At 39.8% G+C, this 21946-nt stretch overlaps 3 protein-coding genes across 3 annotated transcripts in view; all 3 read left to right on the top strand.

The window, feature by feature from the left end:
• LOC115771246 overlaps positions 1-12947 on the top strand; it is a 30083-nt gene extending 17136 nt beyond the window's left edge. The window contains exon 5 of the mRNA XM_030716847.1: positions 12874-12947. Coding sequence (XP_030572707.1) covers positions 12874-12877 — 4 coding nt within the window. The 3' untranslated portion in view covers positions 12878-12947. The remainder of the gene's footprint in view (positions 1-12873) is intronic.
• An 85-nt stretch (positions 12948-13032) lies between these two features.
• Positions 13033-17155, top strand: LOC115771245 (protein kinase 4). The gene is given in 4 exon segments (XM_030716846.1): positions 13033-13194; positions 15370-15492; positions 15656-16383; positions 17125-17155. Coding segments are annotated over 4 exon segments (942 nt in total). The 5' UTR covers positions 13033-13134.
• Positions 17042-21453, top strand: LOC115771031. The gene is made up of 2 exons (XM_030716566.1): positions 17042-17107; positions 20160-21453. Exon 2 carries the CDS (start codon positions 20845-20847, stop codon positions 21082-21084), a length of 240 nt encoding a protein of 79 aa, XP_030572426.1. The 5' UTR covers positions 17042-17107; positions 20160-20844; the 3' UTR covers positions 21085-21453.
• The last annotated feature ends 493 nt before the right edge of the window (positions 21454-21946 follow it).

Raw genomic sequence — 21946 nt, 5'->3', positions numbered from 1 at the left:
ACCTCTGTTACTTATGCATATATATATTACCTCATTAACCAATATTATTCAAAGTTGCATTCCTCTTCTTGGGGTACTTGGCAAATAAATCTAATTATGTGACAGCTCTCACAGTTTGCATGACGTTGAGAGAGGCCGCAATGCATGTCAATAGGAAATTATGTTTGCAGCCTGTTTACGGCACTTACACTTGAGCACACAGTTGTCCCCATGGTACCCATGGTTCCTACATAAAATCAAATATTGTGGTTGCAGCCACTTGAGTCACAGCTACAGTGACAGCAGTAACAGCAGTAACTTACTTTGCCCCGCTGGCCGGAGAAACTGTCAAGCTTTCAGTTTGGTCTTGCTGTCACATGCTGCCACACCCACTAAAACACTTGTCAATTTGGGGTACAATTCATACTCGCCGCATTGCTGTAGAACAAGCAAATGCATAAAATGACCATAACATGGCTAACAACGCAAACACACACACCCACACACACACACACAGGCACGTAGAGCGTAGGTTCTGTGTCGTGTCACCAATTTCAAGGCGGCACCTACAACAATCCTCTAGCCAGATGTGCGGGGCATAGGCAGGCTGAATTCCAATTGGAATACAGCTGAATTAATTATTTAATTTAATTTATTGACTTATTTAACTCGATTTAGTACCAGCTCCTTGACAATCATTTGATTTGCCACAATGAAATGCAAAAATTATGACCAGCGTTGCCAGACAGCCGCACAGAAGCTGAGCACGCAATTTCCGCTTTGCGTGTTTTTTGGGTAAACACAGAAACAAATGCTTGGCCCGCCCAACAACAATATTTGGCAAAATCCTATTAACTAAGAGCTCGAATATTGACCATGCCAAGGGAGGAGGGGTGGCGGCCACTTTGCTGTCCACTCAACGACTGACAAAATATTGGTTTAGTTTGGCTGCCTGCAGAATAATGAAATGTTTGTATGATTGAGTGCCCAAACAAAAAAAAAAAAACCACAACAACAACAAGGCAACAAGGATGAAATTGGCAGAATTCTAGTTTGATTTTTTATATATAACCCTAATAAGTTGTATTTGTATATTTGTTGGTTTGTGAAGGGCCGGCAGCAGGAAATTGTTGCATGGCGTTGCCATATTATGCAAATCAGAGCTATTGAGCTGAGTTAAGCACAGTCAACAACCACAACAGCAACAACAAGTGCCACAGCAACACTGGCAAAGTGCAGCAACAAGCAAAAACCGAAAACCAAAAACCGAAAACCACTTTGCCAACTTATTTGTGGCAAGCAACATTTGCATGCATTGACGCATCATCATCGACACTGTGCATGCCTCTCGATATGTGGGTGTGAGTGTGCGCGTGTGTGTGCATGTGTGCGAGAGTGCGTGTGTGTCCTTGTGAAAAGTAGAATTACATGTGTGCTGGATTGTTGCTGCTGCTGCTGCTGCTGCTGCTGTCCACTTTTCGGCTGTGGTTTTTTTATTGTTGTGTTTGTGTGGAAATGCGGCTCTTGACACACACACACACAAGCCGAGGATAACAGATGAACACTACATGCCAGCAAATTCATCCACACAAATCAATTGAAGTTTGCCAAAGGGCGTGGCAGACCCCAAATGTGTCAGCTCATATGTCAATTTGCCATGCATCCTCCATCCACATGCCGCACAGTCCGCTGCACGATTGAAAAGCAATAAAAAGACTCGAATTTGCCATCGTTTAAGCGGCTCAGCTAAAAGCTGAACATGGCAAGTGCACATAAATATATAGTGTTACTCAATATATATATTCATATTTATCAATTGTCAAGTGGTTGTGCGTGTAGCTCTAGAGTATATTCTGGTTATGCAACCAAATGATAAAGTTTCTTCGATTTCATATGTGAGCTGGCCTTAATTAAAAATTGTGCTTGGCCATGGAATAGAATTACAATAATGTGTGAAAGAATGGATATGGGCAAAATGTGTTACAAGAAACGAAGAGGTATTGATTAGTAATCTGTTAAAATGGAGCAGACAAAAGATTACAAAAGCAGACAAAAGATTATAAGAGATGCATTCGATATTTGATATATAATACAGAAGTCGTAACTGTGGGCGAGTAGTTTCTCAGTACAAAGTTCGTTTCTAAAGCAGACAAAGAACATGGAATATTATTTCAAATGGTTGCATAACATCCTGGTATAAAAACTCACAAAAATAGTCTGCATCCACATAATATATACAAAAATTAGATAAGCGGAATCAAACTTTTTCTTTTTATAAAAACCTTTATTTAAGCAGACATATTCCTTTTCAGGACCCAATCGCTAGCTTCTGTTTCTAAGCGTCTAATCCTAGAACTCGTTCTCTCTCTCTCTTTTTTCCCTCTTGCCCTTATATTAAAATATTAATACTATGGATATATTGCGCACTTGTGCCTCGATTTGGCCAACAGTTTATTAACAATTTAGGCGGCTTTTCGACTCTTTATTTGCCCAGTCTTTATTTGCCAAATTTGAAGCTGCTTCAATGTGCCACTCTTAACACGGCTAACACACTCAAAGGTGTGTGTGTGTGTCTGGTAATCAACGCATCCATTTTGAGCGATTATATTTCACAGTTGGCAGACAGAGACACAGAGAAAGATTTCAGGCCATCTTTGAGTGCTTGGTGAGGATCATTTTACAATTTGTGTGCCAACACTGCGGCATGTGGTTAGGTTTTACAGGATGAGGTCGTGGCCAGTGTTCAAAGTATTGCCCCATTAAGCTGCGCAACAATGCACACACACACACACACACACACACAGCAGCTGTTGTGTCGAGTAGTCGAGTATTTGGGGTCTAATTACAAAACACAAATGCTCCATAATTTCAAAATCAAACCCCTGATTGTAGGCATTCTAGTGCCTGTCATTGACATGCATGATTTCGTAATTTAAACGGCAATCAGGTTTAGCTACCCCAACCTAACCACTCACCCCTCCCAGCACCCCGCCCCATGCACCACATGTCAACAGTCAGCAAACTTCTCTGTCAGCAAAATCATGCAAAATGTCGCATTGGGGCAGACTCGTTGCGCATACGACTGGATTTCCATGGATGAATTGGCGGGGCGTGGGGTGGGGCAGCCTGCGAGTCTGCCTGATTGCGCCGACTGTCCGTCAGTCTGCCCGACCGTCTGTCTGTCTGTCTAGCAGTTGTTCAATGTCCCATTCAAAGTTTATTGATTTCGTTCGAAATTGACACTTGCATTTTTGTGCGTTGCGCTTTTACTGCCCCTTGTCAGCGAATTGGCCAATTGATAATTTGGCTAATACCCAAATGTTAACCATATGCGTTAGCTGGCATTAGCCACGCTTAGCTGTGGCCCAATTGACAGCCGCAACTTCAGCAGCCGCCAAGTGCAACCAAATGATATTGCATTACCTGTGCTCTTTATGAGCACCTGAAAGGGGGCATTGTCAAGGGGGGAGGGTCAACTGCTCAGCGGGCACATTACAAACTCTGCGTGCCCCTCATTTAGATGGACCACTTAACAAACAACTGCATTGGAAAGGGACCTCAGCTTGTGAAGCTGTTGGCGCATGATTTTTCCAAATATATCGCAGCACAAATGCCAAGCGATTTGCTCACAATTTAGTATTCATTTGTTTTGATACCCTCTACCCACTGTCTACGACTTGGGGTTGTTATGTAACAGGCAGAGGTAGGTCTTTCGATCTAAGAAAAATACATGTATTAACTCCTGCCATTTGCACGCTATCGATAACAGTCTCATATAGTATACACATATCCAAAATATATCCTTTTATTTTTCAAAATTCAAAGGTTTGAAAGATTTCTGTTCATATCTTGCGTCCCATAACGTTGGAAGATTAGGCTCAAGCAGCTCGCCGCTGTTTACAGGGTATCTGCAAATCAATCTTAACTAGATCAATCTAACTTGTTTTTGTTTATCAAATCGACAGATGTGCATTTTTCATTTGATTTGAGCTGTCAACAGCAAAAGGCCAGCTGACACATGCACACACTTACACACTTACACATTCGCATTCACATTCACACACACACATGCACACAAAATTATAGGTGTCAATGGCAAGTAGAAAGAAACAAAGATATATGGTTAGCAACACGGGGGTGAAGGGAAACACATTGTCATACAATTTATTGCAATTGAAATCTGAGCAGCTTGTGTGACCCTTGAACTCTGCCGCAGGGCTTCGGCTGGGCGTGACAAATGCAAGCACAGGTCAAATGCCAATTGCTCTTTGGCTACGCGTGCTGTTTACATAAAAATATGATATAACAACTATTTTAAAGTGGGCAATGGTGTGGGAATATGAGATAAATATAATTTATAAGGCCTGACCGGAATAATAATTACAATTATTGGGCGGTGCATTCCTGAAAAAGTTCTACGTTTATTTTCCGATTTTAATCGAATGTTCAGGTTACTCAAAGGAAAGTGCATGCATGATACTTGAAAAAGAAAATGCTAGGCAACTCCTTTTAGTTTATATAAATATATATATTTTTGGTAATATGATATGATATTCGAGCTTTAAATCCGGCGCTAAAAACCTACAGTTATCGATTAGATAGTAATCGTCGATAATTTGAAACAAACGATAACATTAAACATCTCTAGTAGTTATCGAGGAAGCTTAGTTCGATAATGTTAAGCAGTTGATGCTGGTCAAGATTATATAGAGTCTATGGGCCTGGGCAAATATCCTTTTGCAGATTTATTTTCGTAGATAACTAGGTAAATGTGTATTATATACTTCCTATTCCATGACTTTTTATGTATTCAACGCTTTTTGGTTTCTGTTTCTGCAGATAAATTTTAAAAAATTTTCTGTTGTCTTAAAAATACCCTTTTTTTGTTAAATTCCCTTTTCAATTCATTTACAGTAAAATTACCCTTTGTAATTTAGAATCTCAACTGCAGCAACTGGTTTAAAAATTAACTAAGTATTAAAGCTTTTCATTTAGCCAAGTTGCAAACTAAAGCTTTGTAGCAAAGTTGATGCTGCAGCAATTATGGCAACGAAACTTGGTAATTTATAGTCATCACATTATAGCACAAGCGTTTATAATTAGCTCAGCTATAAAGGACTAAAGGCTATCTAAGGACTAAATATAATTGGAGAGTTCTAAAAAGAAGCTGCTGTAGCAAATTTTATAGAACGATGTTCAACAATGTTCAACAACAAATTAGCAAATACTTTAACCTCGCGCTCATGTAAATCAACTCAACAATTTATCAGCTTAATGTTTAAATAAATAAATAAATGTTGTTGTGCTAATTATCCCACGGCAATAAAACAATAACAAATCGAATGCCATTGCCAAAATAAGGGGAAATACAATAATAATAAGCAGACAAATGGCAGTTCAATAAAAACTACGCAGACCAAGCAGCAAAAGGCCGCATTCGACTGAAAGTTGTTTATGGACAAAACAAACGCAGCTAACAAAAAAAAAATAACAACAACAACAATGGCCAGTTGCAACATCGCTGGCTGAGTCATGCAAAAACAAAAACAACAATGCGAGTGGATAAACTGAAGGTGTCATCTTCGATCAGCGCTCGTGATTGGGAGGCGTCCAAGTCCAACGTCAAAGGTCGCGTATCCATTGCACCTCGGGAAGCTGACGGCACAGCCATCAGATCCAAGCTGGCGATTCACACGAAACTCGCTGCTCATTGAAGCGTTTGCCTTATGACGGGCCGCTGCTTAGGCTGTTTAAGGTCTTTTATGAGTCTTACATAAATTTACAACCCAATTAACGAGTGCGCCGCGTTCTGAGGCATCATCGAAAATCGGGCTGCCTGGTCAGCTGACCTTGTCGGAATTTTAATGTGCTTCGAACTGGCTACGATTTTGAATGCAGGCCAAAACAAATCGTGGCTAAGACGTTGACCAACTATGCTGTGCACCACATGGCGTATGCTGTATATTTAGCAAGTGCCACAAGTGCTTCAGACACAGCTACAGCTGCCGTGCTTATACCCTTGGGGTGGGTATTACGGCTTTGTCGTGAAATATGTAAAGCGAGGAGATAACCACGACTCCATTAGGCATATACTTATAATCCAGTTCTGTATCAACAGTCGACTCTATAGAGTCCTCATTAACTTTGTAATTTAGACTCGTTGTTTAGTTTTGGATAGTTTCTCATACATTCCATGACTTCGATTATTTATGAATATTTGGCATTTGGTTTGTTTAATTATTGTTAAGAGAGAGAGAGAGATCCGCCTCAAGTCAAAACCTTGATTGAAACAAATTCAAATAGCTTTCAAATATAGCCCACAATTGCGATATTTTGTGAATATTATTCACGCAAGGGTACATAATATTCGGCACGCCGAAGTAAGCTGTTCTTATTTTTTTATTTTTGTCGCCAACAATTTATTGAGTGCCGCACTAAAGAGCTAGCCAATAGTTTTTTGGCCAACTCGTTGCTGCATTGACCCTGTTCGCGCCTCGTTATAGTTTCAGTTGCCCGCACCCCCCTCCCCCTCCCACCTCTGCTGCCCAGCTGTGGTTCGGCTGGCATTTTCAATATTCCGGTCGAGCTCAATTTGAGCTGTAATCATCTTTGTCTTCCTTGGCTTTTGGCTGGCATTTTGTGTTAAATTTCGCCGAAAGCGTTTGTCTATCATCGTCTGCTCTGAAGCGTCATGATTATCATTTGTACTTGTCCAACTTATTTTGCTTGTTTTTCAATTTCTGTTGTGCCTTCTTTTGTTGTATCTGAATCTTTTTCAATGGAATTGGTAGCCGCACGGCCCGCACAGCCTGCCTGCAATTGTTTTTTGGTACTCTTTGGCCTTCTAACTCGATGTTCGAGTCGTTTCAATCATCTTCAATCTGATTACTGTTGTTGTTGTTGTTGTTGCTATTGTTGTCACAGCTGTCCATCAGCACAGCATTCATCAACTGTTGTTCAATAAATTGTTATGGCATTTTTCTTGATTTTTTGTTTCGACTTGCAGTTCATAATTCATGTTTGGCTTTTACAATTTTGAAAAATTTGACAAATTTGTTAACGAAAATGATGTTTTATTGAAAATAGTTAACGACAGCTTGAAACAGAATAGTAATTGGGCATGGATAGATCTATGAAAAGCACAAAAAAGCGGTGTGAACAAAATTGAATGTGGCTGAATGTGAGATTGAAATGCTTGAGTAGACTTGGCCAGATCTTTTCAGCTGTTAATGGAAACTAAGTATGAATAACCTTTCTGGGTAAAGAGAAACCTGCTAGTCATGATATTCAATTCGCCAAAGGTACAGGCTATAGAATTAAAAAAATAGATCAATCGTTTGAGTTTTGTAATATTCAATTTGCCTTTGTGCTATGTGATTCGGTAATAGATAGCTTGGCAAAGCTGTGAAGCCCTAACTTGCCCATGCCCAAGCAATCTCTTGCAGAAAAAACCCCCAGCCTGACACATTTAACCCAATTTGGGAGCTTGACATAATTTAATAGTCACTTGGACTAATGACTACAATTGTCGGCAACTGAAAATCAATCAAGGCACAAAATTGCAAGAGCTCCAGTGACCCACTCCCCCGCATCCCAACTTCCATCCCAATTGCTCGATTTGGTGTGTCAACACTTTCGCCTAATCCTCGGCAAATGGCGCAAACAAATGTGACAAATTATTTGGCAAACGCTTTGAATTCAATACGAGCTGGCGCTCAATTTCAAGTAGAAGAAACTGAAATAGCAGAAGTTCAGTTTAGCGAAAAGTCATCGTGTGTGAAATAGCTGGGCCGCAAAGAAGATGGGTGAAAAAAAAAAACAATAAGCGAGTTTGATTACAAAACTTCGACAATTTGCCACAATTTGAATGAGAGAGAGAGAGGAAGCGAGAGAGAGAGAGAGAGAGAGAGGGGAGAGAAGCGGCGATCCGATATAATTTGGCAACCTTTGCGATGATGTATGATATTTGGTTTGATTTCGGTTTCGGTTTCGGTTTTGAGCTTGGGCTTGGTTTTGGCGCATTGCGCAAATGGCTACCTGAGAGTTTTGGGGCTGAAGCTGATGTTGATGATGCCCCCAACTCGTTTGTTGTTTGGGGCGGATGTGGCATGTGCCACGTTTGTGGCACCATAGGATGTTCTCCGCTCGACTGTTTAGCATATTCATTGTTGATTGCAGCCCCATGATAATTATAATTCCTCGTTTCATTCTCGTTTTCTATTTAATTGCCTTCCTCTTTTTTGGTTGCTGCTGCTGCTGCTGCTGTTGCTGTTGTTGCTTTGCATAATTGCATTGTTGTTGCCGAAATCATCATTAGAACTTTTATTTGCACAATAATCAGCTAACTGCAGCTGCATTGTGTTTGTGCAACGCCAAAACCATTGAAAGGAGCAAAAACGACCAAAAATGGCAAAACGGAAAATAAAAAAATTAAGCTCTAAAACCAGAACAATGAGAACTTAAAACGGCTGCTCAAGTGCGTTTATCAAGTTGCGGTCTGTTTAGGAAATGGTTTTTATTTCTTCTCGTTTTTTATAAGCAGGATTTTAGCTTGAATAATGTGAGCTCCAAGTGAATTAATGATGTGGCATGCATTAGGAACAGGAAATAGCTGAGAGTTGCGGCAACAGCGAAAAGCTTAAATAATTATATAAAGTGCTTGTAATTGGATGAGTTGAGCTTAAGAGCTACTTTCTTTTGTACCTTTCTTCCTGAATGAATATATTGCACTAGACCCCATTGGGTAGGGGTACTTATATAATATACATTATATACAATGTACACATTAAGTGGTGTATAAAATATATTGTTACTTAAAAGTTCTCAGACTCATTTTAACCGTGACAAGACATTAGTCTTAAGATGGTTCTTAAAAGGGAAGTACATGACACCTAAGCCTGATGAGCTCACTCGCCTACCTATATTAAAAAGTCATTTCATAGCTAATTTAATAAATTATGGTATTCGAATAGATGGTCGCGTCTTGGCCGCATTAGCAAATGGCCAAAACAAAAACCCAGCATAGCAAAGAAGAAACCATTTAAAATGCGCTAATGCTCCATAAAGCTGACAGCAGAATAAAAAACGACGCACACAGAAAATCGTTTTTGCGGCACAACAAGTGTCAACCACAATGAAAGTCAAGCCAAGTCGACCCCATATATACATATATATATATGTATGCATGTGTGTAGATAATTACTTTATTATTGTTTTCGTCACGTATTTGAAACAATTTTCAAGAAGCAGCTGCTGTTGTTGGTGCCACCTCCGCTTGGTTAAAAGTCAAGGTTAATGCGGCCAGCCAAATTATCCGGACGTTCGAGATGATGGCACATGTTGTGTCGGCTACAGTCCATGCCCCATTCAAGGGCAGCACCCCCGTCAATTATCAACGGGTATTCAAGAGAAAAAATAACACACAAATATAATCTGCGGCAGCGTGTGAAACAAGTGCTAAACTCCAATAAAATATGGCCACAAGTCATCAGGCCTATAGAGCTATATTAATTACAGCTCACATCAGTTGAGTTGAGTTGAGTTCAGTTCAGTCCGTTTGAGGTCCATTATGAAATGGCAGCAACCAACGCCTAATGATAATAGGTATTTGAAATCAAGCCCGACGTACCTGCTGCCATTTTCAGCTGCCAGTCGCAGCAAATTTAGACTTTTCTTGTTTGCAACCGCTGTGGCAGTTGCAATGACTGCGCTGATTAAGGGAATTTCTCACAGACATATAAAAAAATATATAAATAACTGGAAAACTAAGCCAACAGCAGCAGCGGCCGAAGCAGCAGCCGCATTGCCAAACGTTTCTTGTTGCTGTTATTAGTTGTAGCTGCCGCAATGCTTTTCTCGAAGGTGAACCAGAATGAGTCTCAGTCTCAGTCTCAGACTCCGGTCGTACTCTCAGTCTGCATCTCAGTCACAAGATTCGTCTCTGCATGAGCTTCAATTGAAGCGCACTGAAAGCCATCTGCAGTCGGCAGTGGCCGTCGATATATTCCTTGGCTCAATTGCCTCAACCGGATTGCCACTGCACATCTTTTGAAAGTGAGCGGCTGTCGCTGGCTGACGCTGCTGGCTGCTGGCGGCTGGCTGCATCAATTCTAGAGCGAATGTCTGCTGTAAATTTATTGCCGCGATTTGATTTTAATTAGTTTAATTTATGGTAATTTCAAATGGAAATTGCGCTGCGGCGTGGGTTTTTAACATCAGGGATTTGCGTAATTAAAGCGCTTAGCAGCTTTAAACGGCATCCGGTTGATGGTTTAGTTGCTCAAGCTCTTACATGAAATCAAATCCGAGAACACATTAAAAATTGCAAGCTCTTTGGTGGCTTTAATATTGTCTTTCTTACTCGTTTAAGTACACTTCATACATGACAGAACTTGCAATAGTTTCGCTTATCAAGTTGTTTGTCTGCGTCTTTTCTTTTTCTTAACTATTGCCCAATGTTTGCCAATAATCCAATATTATCTCCTGTTCTTATTTACCTTTTTACTCGTTGACAGATGGCAAATGAAATATTAAGTTTGATCACATGAGAAATTTAAAACATATCCCCATTCACATTATATCCTTTTGCTTTTCAAATTGCAAGTTCGTTACCTAAGTCTTTTGTTTTTGTTCTTATTACCTCCGAACGTGAGCCGAGAATCCCTGACTTAAGTTCTTATTTATCCATATACTCATTTACAGACAATAAATTAGCACCTTATGAAAAATGCATATATCCGTTTGCTTATCAACTTTGCAAGTTCGTCGCCTAAGTCTTTTATTTTTCCTTATTAATTTCGAATGTCGCGTTGTAAGCCGTGCTATGCTTTAGCTGCTAATTACCCATTTAACTATTTTAATAGCAATTAATAATAGCAATTTTCTAACAGCTATCAACTGGCCAGTTCGTTGCCTAAGTCTTCCGTTGTTATCGCATTTAAATGCTGCTAATTGCAATCATTTCGGTGCAATGCCGCAATTAAACACTGTTACAGTCTTACAAGTTCGTTGCCTAAGTCTTTTGTTTGGCTTTCATCAATGGCTCACAAGCCGAAATGCAAAATTTGCACTAATTTTATTTATTTATTTAATTTTTTTTTTTGCGACACAAAATATGCCAAAAACATAAACAAACAAAAGCCGCAAGCAAAACAAAGCCCCCCAACAATGCTGCAATGCGGCGAGGCTGTGAGGCTGCGAGACTGCGGCATCTGCCACAGCGCCAACTATTTAGCGATGAATGAGACGAACGAGCCAAGAGACGAACCAGCTCGAGAGCCGAATGAGCGCCAATTGCACGATGATTTAGTTTCAGTTTCGGCTGCTGCTCGCAGTGCTGACGATGACGATGACGACGCCGTTGTCGACGATGACGATGAGTTTGCTCTTTGGCAATTGCGGCGGCGGCGACGGCGGCTCCAGCAATGACGATGACGCTGTGCATTTTCTGTGTGGAGCTGCGCTCATCTATTGGCCCCCAGTCGATGGTAACGGCGCCGCGCTCGACCTGCTCTTGAGTATAAAACTAAAATTGATGCGAAATTTTTTCTAACTTTTGCATCAACTCCAAACGCGGCAACACGTGCAGCTAGCAGCTCGCGACCCAAAAACGTACGAGCAGCGCAAAAAAAAAATAAAAATAATAACAACAACTATCAACAAACATATCAAGAGTTGAGAGATTAATTACGTAAAATTTAAATTAAAAATATATATATATAAACCTCTATAAACTAACGGCAGAGAATTATTAAATAAATAATATAAATAATTAAACACTTCAACTTTGATTACGAAGAAATTCCTTTAATTCAAATTGATGATTAATTTTTTTAATTGAACAATACTGATAAATAATTCAATTTGGTTTAGTTTGATTAAAAATGTTTAATAATTGCATTTGGTTTAAATGGAAAATAATTGCTATTGAATCAAATTTGGAGGAGCTTAATTCAGAAAGATTTAAGAAACAAAGAATAAATGCATTCATAAAATAGCTTTAAGATAAATGTTGTTGTAAAAAAACAAAGGAATACTCAAGGAACAAAAACGAAACGGAGTATTTTCGGTTTCAATAACATAATCTGAAAGTTTTTAGATAGCTAATATATGATTTTATACAACTAAACTGAAGTATTTATCAAGAGCTGCGAGTATAGCTGAAGGATTATAAGGAATGAGCTTTTTAAATGACCAGTCATTCTTCAATTAGAGATCAAAACTGAACTGCTATTAGGACTACGTAGAATAGTTATCTTTCCATAGTTAAAACAAGTCAAACTCATACCTTTGCCAATATCTGACCTCATTCCAAGCTAATTAGACTCTGCTAAATGATTCTTTAAATGAACATCTTTTCAATTTGTCTCAACGAATACAATCTCTCAATTAAATAAAATTGACTCTGTGTAATTATCACCCACAATCGTTGCGCATGCCAAGTTAATCAACCATTAAACGTAATCAAAAAACTATACAAACTGTATTCAAAAGGCTAACGCCAAGTGGCAAGAAGTGAATGTTGTTGTCTTCAACGGCAGCTCCTGGCAAGGCAACCACAAAAACAGAAAAAAAAAAAACGCCGCAACCACAAATGCCCATTACCATTTGCGGCAAGCATAAAATTCCAAAACAGCCGTGCCATGCCATGCATCAGAAAATAATAAAAATATAAAAATGAAATCTAATTACATGCCAAACCAAAGAAATAACACTACTGAAGACATCGCTTCTGCCTGGGCCGAATGCAATTTTCCAATTGCAGCTTCCTTTCTAAAAATGCGCGCAGATACACACACACACACACACACAAAGTGGATGTTGTGCATGTATATAACATCTAATAGCACTTAGCTTAGCTCGTCTTTTTTTCTCTCTTTCGATTTTGTATTTTAGATAGCAACAACAACAGCGAAACAAACTTTAAATCACATTTAAATTACGTATACGCCGCGTAGCCGTAAACCCAAAATCACAGACATCATGGCAGCCGCAACAACAGCGAACAAATCACCACAACAACAACAACACCAACAACAGCAACATCGGCAACAACAACAACAACTACAACTAGATAGCAGTCAGCAGCATCTTCATCTGGCTGGCAGTAACGGCAGCAACTACGCCGCCTCCTCCAGCAACATCTTTGCCTCCTGCATGTCCATCGCTTTTGTTGTCGTGTTCGCTGTGCTGCTGGCAGGAAACTGTGTCAATGGGGTAAGTTCGGGTGAACCCGGAGCTGTAACTACTTACCTTAGCCCTAGCCAGACTAGCCCGTCCGTCTGGCTTTGTCGATTTGTCTATTTATTGCGCTTTGTCAATTATCTTTGCATTTATCGCCGAAATATTTTCCCGCTCATAAAACTTTATAAGCCTGGGAATGGAGGCGCATTAAAATTTAAATTTGATCGCTTCATTAGCTCTATATATACACACGATATCAGCGTAGAACAGACATATCATGAGCAGCAGTAGCAGCAGCATTCGCAGCAGCTGCAATTTCTGTGGCAAAAAAAGTGTCATCTTAGATAATTTCTATACTCATTCAAAGTAAAAGATTGCGCACACCATTTGTCTCTTGTCTGATAGCGATCTACACACAGCTAACAACAGCAACAACAACAACAACAAGAACAGCAAACTCCCACGCAAAGTTGCAGCCGCAGTCGCCTCAGTGGCAACAACAACAACAACAATGCAATTGTTGCCGCAAACCCAAAAAAAAGTGGACCAAAAAGTCACTTTTTTTCTAGACATGGCTGCATGCGATTTTGCAAGTGCAACGACAACGACGCCGACGTCGACGTCGACGTCGACCTGTCTGCAAAGTGTTAGACATCTTCTCACGTCCGCAAACGCCACACCAGCAACAACTTACACGTACCCGCGGCTCTTAACTCCCCCTAAATCCCCATTGCCCAGGCTACATTTCCCATTGCTCAAGGTGTCGTCATCGTTTGCTTTTTACCGTCTTCTTCTGCTGCGGCTGCTGCGTTTGCCTTGTTGCCTCTTTCTTGTTGTTGTCTTTTATCAATTAGCCTTGGTGCCCTGCTCTAGACAGCAACAACGACAACAACGAGGGCAATAACAAAAGCACAACAACAATAACAACAACAACACAAAAGAAAGGAAAATTGCCCGCTTTGCTGTTGTTGTTTTAAAGTCTTCGTCGTCTGGTATTTAAACAGTCCAAGTACTTGCTGCCTGTCGGCTGAGGGGGTTGTGGGGGCGGTTGCCCATTGCAGCTGGGTTACTGAGGCACTGGGCTCTGTTGTTGTTATTGCAGTTGAAAATGTTAAGAGCTCATGAAAGTTATTAGCGTGCTGCAGGAAATCGCAGAGGTAATAAATGAAGCGCTGTTAAATTGTTTGGTAAGAGCAGAAAATAGTTATCGAATAGTTAGCAGCTAGCAAATGAATAGTTATCGAAAAATAAGTGTAATCGGACAGTTATCGATCAGTTATGAGGCAATATTTATCACTGCTCATCAGCCTAAACCAAGCTTTAATCTCAAATTTCGAAATAACAATAAGATATGCCTTTTGACATAATTAAAAAAAGAGTCCATCTATAGAGTTGGGATCACACGCCCTGCAAATAAATTTATTTAAGCATAACAAACAACAAAAACAACAATGCTGGTGTGGTAAAATTGTATTTAGATTGGAATTGACGCAAGATCAAGATAAGTGAAAGACGGACCTGTGACATGCAACATGCAACATGCGACAGCGACAGGAATGCATATGAAAATGGAATGGCATAATATGATATGGAATGTTCACCTGGTTAAACAAAAGAACACAGTGCCTAGCTCGGCTGTCGAATGTCGAGTCATGGGAATGTCATCATGTGTGTGAGTGTGTGTGTGTGTGTGCGATGTGGCTGCCACTTGGCCACGCTTTGTGGCTGTGTCGGCTTTTCATGGTTTCATACGCATGAGATTGACAGTTCTCTGTTGTTTTTAAAGAGGTTTTATTGTCACACACACACACACGCATACAGAGGCAGCCACCCACAATTGCACATTTTCAACACTCAATGATTCTTTTGTTGATCTCTACCCAGGTTTTTTTCTAAAATATTTGTTGCTAGCTTTTCGACAGGTTTTTCGGTTGATGCATTTGCATTTCAAATTTCGGTTGTGTTTTTCGCGTGTACCAAAATTGTGTGTGGCAATTGTTTCAGGCTCGTAATTTGTTATTGTTTAGACAACATTTTGCTTGTTGTTTTGCCATGATTTAAATGTGCCCTGCTTGAGCAATCAGCGGGCTCCAAATGAAACACCCAAACGAAGGTCACATGCAGCTCGGCTGCACTCGATGAGATAATTCACATTCCCATGCAATATTTGTACTTGAAAGCCGCATCTCATTTTCGTTTCAATTGCAGCAAATTGATGGCTACATAGCTGGCGAGGATTATCCAATCTACGATGCTGTGCCCAAGGGCCTGTCATTCAACTGCCAAGGACGTCAGCCGGGCTACTATGCGGATACCGAGACCAGGTGCCAGGTAAGTAAAAGGGGAAAGCTATTCCTAACAAGAGGCAGAGAATATCCAAGGAATGAATTAGGTAGATTCCATAGATAAATGTGTTGATTTTTCGTTAAGAAACCCGACTTGGGTTATGTGCTAAGAATCACGAACTAATCATGTTGATTTATACTTTTCGAAGGTCTGGCATTGGTGCTTGCACTCTGGACATCAGTACTCCTTCCTCTGTCCCAATGGCACCGTCTTCAATCAGGCCGTACGCGTCTGCGATTGGTGGTCGAACGTGAACTGCGCCGGCTCCGAGCAACTGTATCAGAACAACGATGAGCTGTATCGCATACCAGAGCGCAGCCAGCAGCTGCAGCAGCAGGATGAGGTATGATATAAGGCTGATGATGAGTATAAGATTGGGACAGCACACACAACGGCGCCGGCGGCGGAGGCAGTGAATCGGCAACGAGGCGGCAGACAGCGACAGTTTCTGGCACAAAACAAAAGCAACATCAACAGCAGCAGCAGCAGCAGTAACATAGATAAAAGCAAGCACATCAACAACAGCAACAACAACAGAATCGTAGATAGCACCGCACCAACCAACTACAATAAAATGACCAAAAATAGTTTTAGAGGCAGCATGAGATACACAACCAATCAATCTCAATCGTCATACTCATCATCACAGCAGCAGCAGCAGCAGCAGCAGCAGCAACAGCAGCAACAGCAACAATATAATTCTAGTAAAAATAGCGAATATCAAAGTAGACAAAATAGTAGCAGTAGCCGTAAGCAGAGCAGTAGAAATAAAAGTAAACAATTTAGGATAGGCAACACGTCCTCTAGGCATAGCAATCGCACCTCAAGCACCCAACACAGCGGCAGCAGCAGCAGCAACAGCCGCAGCAACAGCAGCAGCAGCAACAACAACTACAACAGCAAGCAACGCGGCGCGATGCGCTACAATTTGAATAAATTTGAAAACGACGATGAGCTCAAGGATTATAAAAGTAAAATCAAAAATAAATACAACATCGATTATGATCATTCTTTGGATGAAGAATATGAAATAATTGAGGCCATTGAGTGAATCTGCAGAGACATTAGAAACTTAATAAAGAACATCTCGCGAAAGCTTTGTAGTTGTTGTTGTTGTTGTCAAGTGAGTGTGCTGCAAATTGGCGCTACTTTGTTTAACCCTCCACACAGTTGGCAAGTTTCCCAAATTCACTTTTGTATATATATTATTTCTTGCACATTTCATTTTTTAATTCTTATGTACCTGCATCAAAATTGTAAAATAAAATGTATATAAAATACTTGTGCCCTTCTGCTGCATACTTTTAAGCGTTCGATTAAGGTATTTGATGTAAAAGCTTTGATTTTGTGAGCTGCCTTAAAGCTCACTGCTATGTAACTCTCGCTTTCAGCACACTAGTGACATTTCGTTCTCACACACGTTGCTGTCGCTGTTTACTTTCAAAGCTCTGCTTGTTGATCAGCTGCTGATCATATGGCTATAAGCTTTGGAATTGTGAACGCTTCCAGTTTCCAGTTGTCAAAGTTAGCTGCTTGTATTTGGTCTTTGCTTTTTTTTGTTTACGCCTCAGCAAAATGTGCACGAATAGATAACAATAAGGTAAATATTAAATTTAGATTAAGCGTGCGCAAGAAGATGCTTGAATAGTTATAATTTGGAATTATTTTGATGGATAGATTGTTTCTTTGAGCAACAAATTTTAATGGTAAAAGGTTTTGTATGAAACAGCAAGAAGAAGCAGATAGTGAATGTGATCTGGGAGTTTGTTAATTTTTTGTAATTTTTGAAGTTAACTGAAACAAAATTTACGGAAAAAATTTATAGTTAAGTAGTAGGAATCAGGAATACAAGATTCCACTGGGAAGAAACATGAGCGCAAATCAAGTTCTTTCAACACATTAAGTCAGAAACATATGTATTTTTTGGCAAAGATTAAAGTATTTCCTATCAGTTATTAACTAACAATTAATACAACCTCCCAGGCACCTACAACCAACAACAAACAGCCATCAGCATGCGGAAACACATAGATTAAGACCAAGAGAAAAACTTGTTTATGTACTCAAACTTCAGGCCTACCTAATTATAAGTCAATTGTCAAGTTTTGGTCATTAGGCAGCCAGGTGACACAATTTGTGCAGTTAGCGATTAGAAATGCGTGTCAGCCTGCCCCCGATTCGCCCCACACTCCACACTCCACACTCTATAATCCAAGCAGACCCTAGACAAGCCCCGACCTATCTATACCCAAATATCTATGGTCGTGCCTACTTAAATGTTGGCACTGTCCGCGTGCGTTTCGGATTTATTTTTTGTATTTTTACACGTTTTCGACTCGTTTGCTTGGCCCCTGCTCGCTCGCTGGTCACCCACATTTGAATGGGTTACTGTCAAGTAGCCGAAGCAAATACAACAACAACAACAACATTATATAAGTGCGTATTATTTATAAAACAAAAGCCGAATAATGTTATGGAACTGCTCACTAATTAATATGCAGGCAAATAATTTACTATGTGACGCAAATGTCATGTAGCGAAGAAAAAAAGGAAATAATTATATTACTATATAAGTATGAGACTCAAGCAACATTTCGAGTATCAAACGCGTAAGAATTCTATAGGAAAGAGTGCTGAACTGAAAAATACCCTGTAGCTGGAAAAGATATAAGAAAACCGGAGAATATTGGATATAGGATATTTTTGGAATATGCCTCAGAATTATATGCAGAAAAGAAGTCGCTGGTTCAGTGCACAGTTCGAACTAACTCGCTGCCTTTAGGCTCGGCTTGTGAAAGTAATTTTCCACATTCTTAAGTCCAGGTTTTGGAATAAACCTTTGTTCTTCATATGTGTACAATTCATTTTGTATTTTGTGTTTTGTGTATTTGCCCGTTGTACTGAAAATATGGCAAGTCATACATGTTTTCTTATGCAAAATACGGGCTATATTTGTTTAACACCCAAAATAGGCATTTACCGAATACGTTACAAATGCAATGACCTTGCTTTAAGCCAGGGTCTTACCCAAATGATTTTTACTCTAAGATAACCAAAATCATATATTTGAAAATAATTATCCACATCCATCACAATATGCCACATCAACATGCCACTTTTAAGCAATTTTATGACTACAGGGTATTGATAAGTAAACCAAAACTGAATATTTTTTCGAATAAGGTGAGAATGTCAGAGGGTCTACAAGCTGTCGCAGAAACCGGTAAGCGCAGATATATAGACGCGTACTCGAACTTATCAGAGACTGAAGCAACTGCCTTGGCGAACAAGATACAAAATACAGCGCCTGCGTTTCTGCGAATCTTGAATGTCTGAAGTCTCAGGTCTCAGGTTTTTCAGTTTCGCATCTTGAATCTAGTGTCTAGTTTGGCTCGGGTCTGCCGGTTGACAAGCTGACAGCTTGAACTGGGGGCTGGGATGCGTCTTTGCCTCAGCGACTGGGGCTCAGTTTATGAGACAGTTCAACTTCAGCATTTGCATATTTTGTTTATTTTTTTGTGCACAGTCAGGAAGAATTCGACTTGGCAGTCGATGCACAACAGTCCGCCAAGTGCCAAGTCCCAAGGCAATGAAGGCAATCCACCTTTGTCCATTTGTGAGACTGGTTTCTGTTTTTTCAAAATTGTCTTTATTTTTTTTTTTTTTTTTTTGCTTAGTGCATTGCAGCAACTGCGGGTTTTTTTGCGCGTGCATTTTTAAATTAATGTAATATACTTTGTTTGGCTTTTTTATGCGCCGCATTTTCGTAACTGCCAAAGACGACTGCCGCACCGGTCAGCCGTAGACCCATCCAAGTTGAAGTTGATTTGTGTGCTTTAAATAATTGCTGCATTTATCAACCCAGCTCAGATGCAACTCAAGTTGCAGGCGCTGTCGGGCAAAAGATACAAATCGTAGGTTAAGCTGATTTTGTGTAAGCGATTGTCAAGTGTATTGAAGATGCAATCGAGTTTTTGACTCGCACTTTGTGACTCTCAACACGCTTTGATTTGTCAAACTTGGCCAAGAGCCAGTGGTGTGGCTCAAAGGGGGGGCACTGAATGCCAATTGGTCTGGGAAGGTTGCTGTCAAGGTCAATCGAGCAGTTTAAGTATGCCCTAAGCTGATACTCTGTCGACTATAAATAGATAGTCAAAGAGATTACTTATGCTCAATCAAAAGTTGGTAGACTCTTTTGAACAATTGATATTTCGTGTATGCTTGCCATTTTTTTAAGTACGCAAACTATCATATAAATATATAGATCACATAAAAGTCCGGTTTTTTAAAGCTCAATTATGTTTATATTAAAAGCTTACTCGGCTGCTTACAAATTTATCTTTAACAGCTCCATTTATCACACATATTAATCAAAACTTTTACAACATTTCGGCCTGCTATCATAATTTTTGTTGTCGAAAAACCTGCCCCGACACGCCCTCTGCTCCAGTTTTGCCAATAAACAAATATCACAGCCTCATTTTCGCAATCCAATTTGTTTATTGATGCCGTTATTTATGGCCCGAATCATTTATCTTCATCAATATTAGTTGCCCGGCTGGAAACAAATTAATTTACAATCGCATTAAAAGGCGCTGAATATTTCATTGTTGTCATTTTTTTTGTTTTTTTTTTCTAATATTTTTTTACAGTGCGCCCAAATAAAAACAAGTTAAATGCAGCAGCAGCCACAATGGAGCTAAGCCTAACCGAAAACTGACGAAAATATAAAAGAAAACTGTCGCACAAATTAACATAATTAAGGTGCGCGCATAATGTTCAAATGACAACGTGAGAGATACCGAAAAGAAAAGACAAAAAAATAGACAAGACTCTTTAAAAACTGAAAGCGGCTGCTGAACAACAACAATTATTACGAGTGTAAAAGGCCGAAATAGCGACAGACGAAAAACCGAAGCGAGGGATCATCAACACTATAAAATTTAAATGAGGCGACAACAACAACAACAACAACAACAGCTGGGACGGAGGCAATATTGAGGCACAAAAGCGAAATGTGCATCTTTAACGCTATACTAATGCGATGCTCCACACAATCAATACAAGGCAACAACAACAGCAACAACAACAACAACAGCACGACAGCTACAACAACAATAACCACAAGAATTGCATAAGCAACAAAGCGACTCCAAAGCGACGCCTCAAGCGACCTCATTTCAGCAAATCGCAATCTTTGCCCAGCTTGTCGACCCTACGCGCAGTCACTCGACTGGCACGGGGGTTGCGGGGTGCTGAGACCATTTTTTTTCTTCTGTTTGGTTTTTTTCGCCACAGACATATTTGCATTGCGCATACGCAACGTTAGCCGGCGGCATGGATGCAATGGAGCTGCTGCATCAGCTATGCGTCAATATTGTTTGGATATTCAAGATCTATCTGAAATTTGCGTTCATCACGGTGATCATATACTTGGTAGCCGAATGGTATATAGTGCGCTATGGCATCGAACTGGAGGATCAGCTGGATGGGAATGTGGCGGCCAACGAGCGTCCGGCCTCGAATAGCACGCTGAGTAAGGTGTTTCGTTTCGTATTGAACTTCTTTATCATCTGAGAACTAGATTAACCACCTGATACACGCCTTAGCCATAGCCAAGCAAGGTCAACTCACAGCTCGTGATTCGAACTCGAACTCGAATTTGTATTCGAATTCGGATTCGCATTCGAAGTGATTGCGGAATTGCAATTCGCTTCGCGCGCTTTGTTTTGTTTTCGCCGCAACCGTCAAGGCCTGCAAGAGAATGTAAAGCCCAACCAGTTAGCATTATTAAGAAAACAACAAAAAAAAACCAATCACAAAAATCAAGAAAAATAAAAACAACAAATACATTCTTTTCCATGTAATTACGTAGCAACAACAAACAAACGGGTTGAACGACTTTTCGCTTCTAAAAATAACAATAAAAAAACATTTTTGCATGCATTTTGTTCTTTCAGCTCCTTAACAAATGAGGTAAAACGTTCATTTTTTTTGGGTGGGGTTTTTGTAATTCCACGAAAATTGTGTCTTTACATAAACATAACGGTACTTCTCTTATTGTTTTTATTTGATGTGCTCAGTTATAGGTTACTTGAAAATCGAATCAATTATCTCTTGCAGGCAGTCAGTTCTGTCAATTTCGTGCACATATTGCAAGAGGCCTTAAGTTGACATATATATAGTTTTAATTCATAGTATTATCTGTTGCTTTAATAAATTAGTTTTGATTGCTTAACAGCTAAGCCAAAAAATTAGCTGATTAAAAAGCTGCCGACAATTGCCAAACAAAATTTGACTTGCAAAAAAGGTGCCAAAAATACAAGAAAAAAATCTAAAAAAAAAATAATAATATAAATAAACTAAGTTTTTAGGAGTTGGCGACAACTAAAATAACTTATTAAAATCTGCCATAAACGTGCTCGACTGGCAGCTACCC

The sequence above is a fragment of the Drosophila novamexicana genome, unplaced genomic scaffold (genome assembly GCF_003285875.2).
Source record: "Drosophila novamexicana strain 15010-1031.04,08,12 unplaced genomic scaffold, DnovRS2.1 tig00000024-arrow-pilon, whole genome shotgun sequence".
Classification (NCBI taxonomy): Eukaryota; Metazoa; Arthropoda; class Insecta; order Diptera; family Drosophilidae; genus Drosophila; species Drosophila novamexicana.
This window is presented reverse-complemented; position numbering and strand designations above follow the sequence as displayed.

Bases quoted from the DNA above. Each gene is read 5' to 3' on its own strand.
- LOC115771031 (XM_030716566.1), top strand. From the start codon at position 20,845: ATGGATGCAATGGAGCTGCTGCATCAGCTATGCGTCAATATTGTTTGG.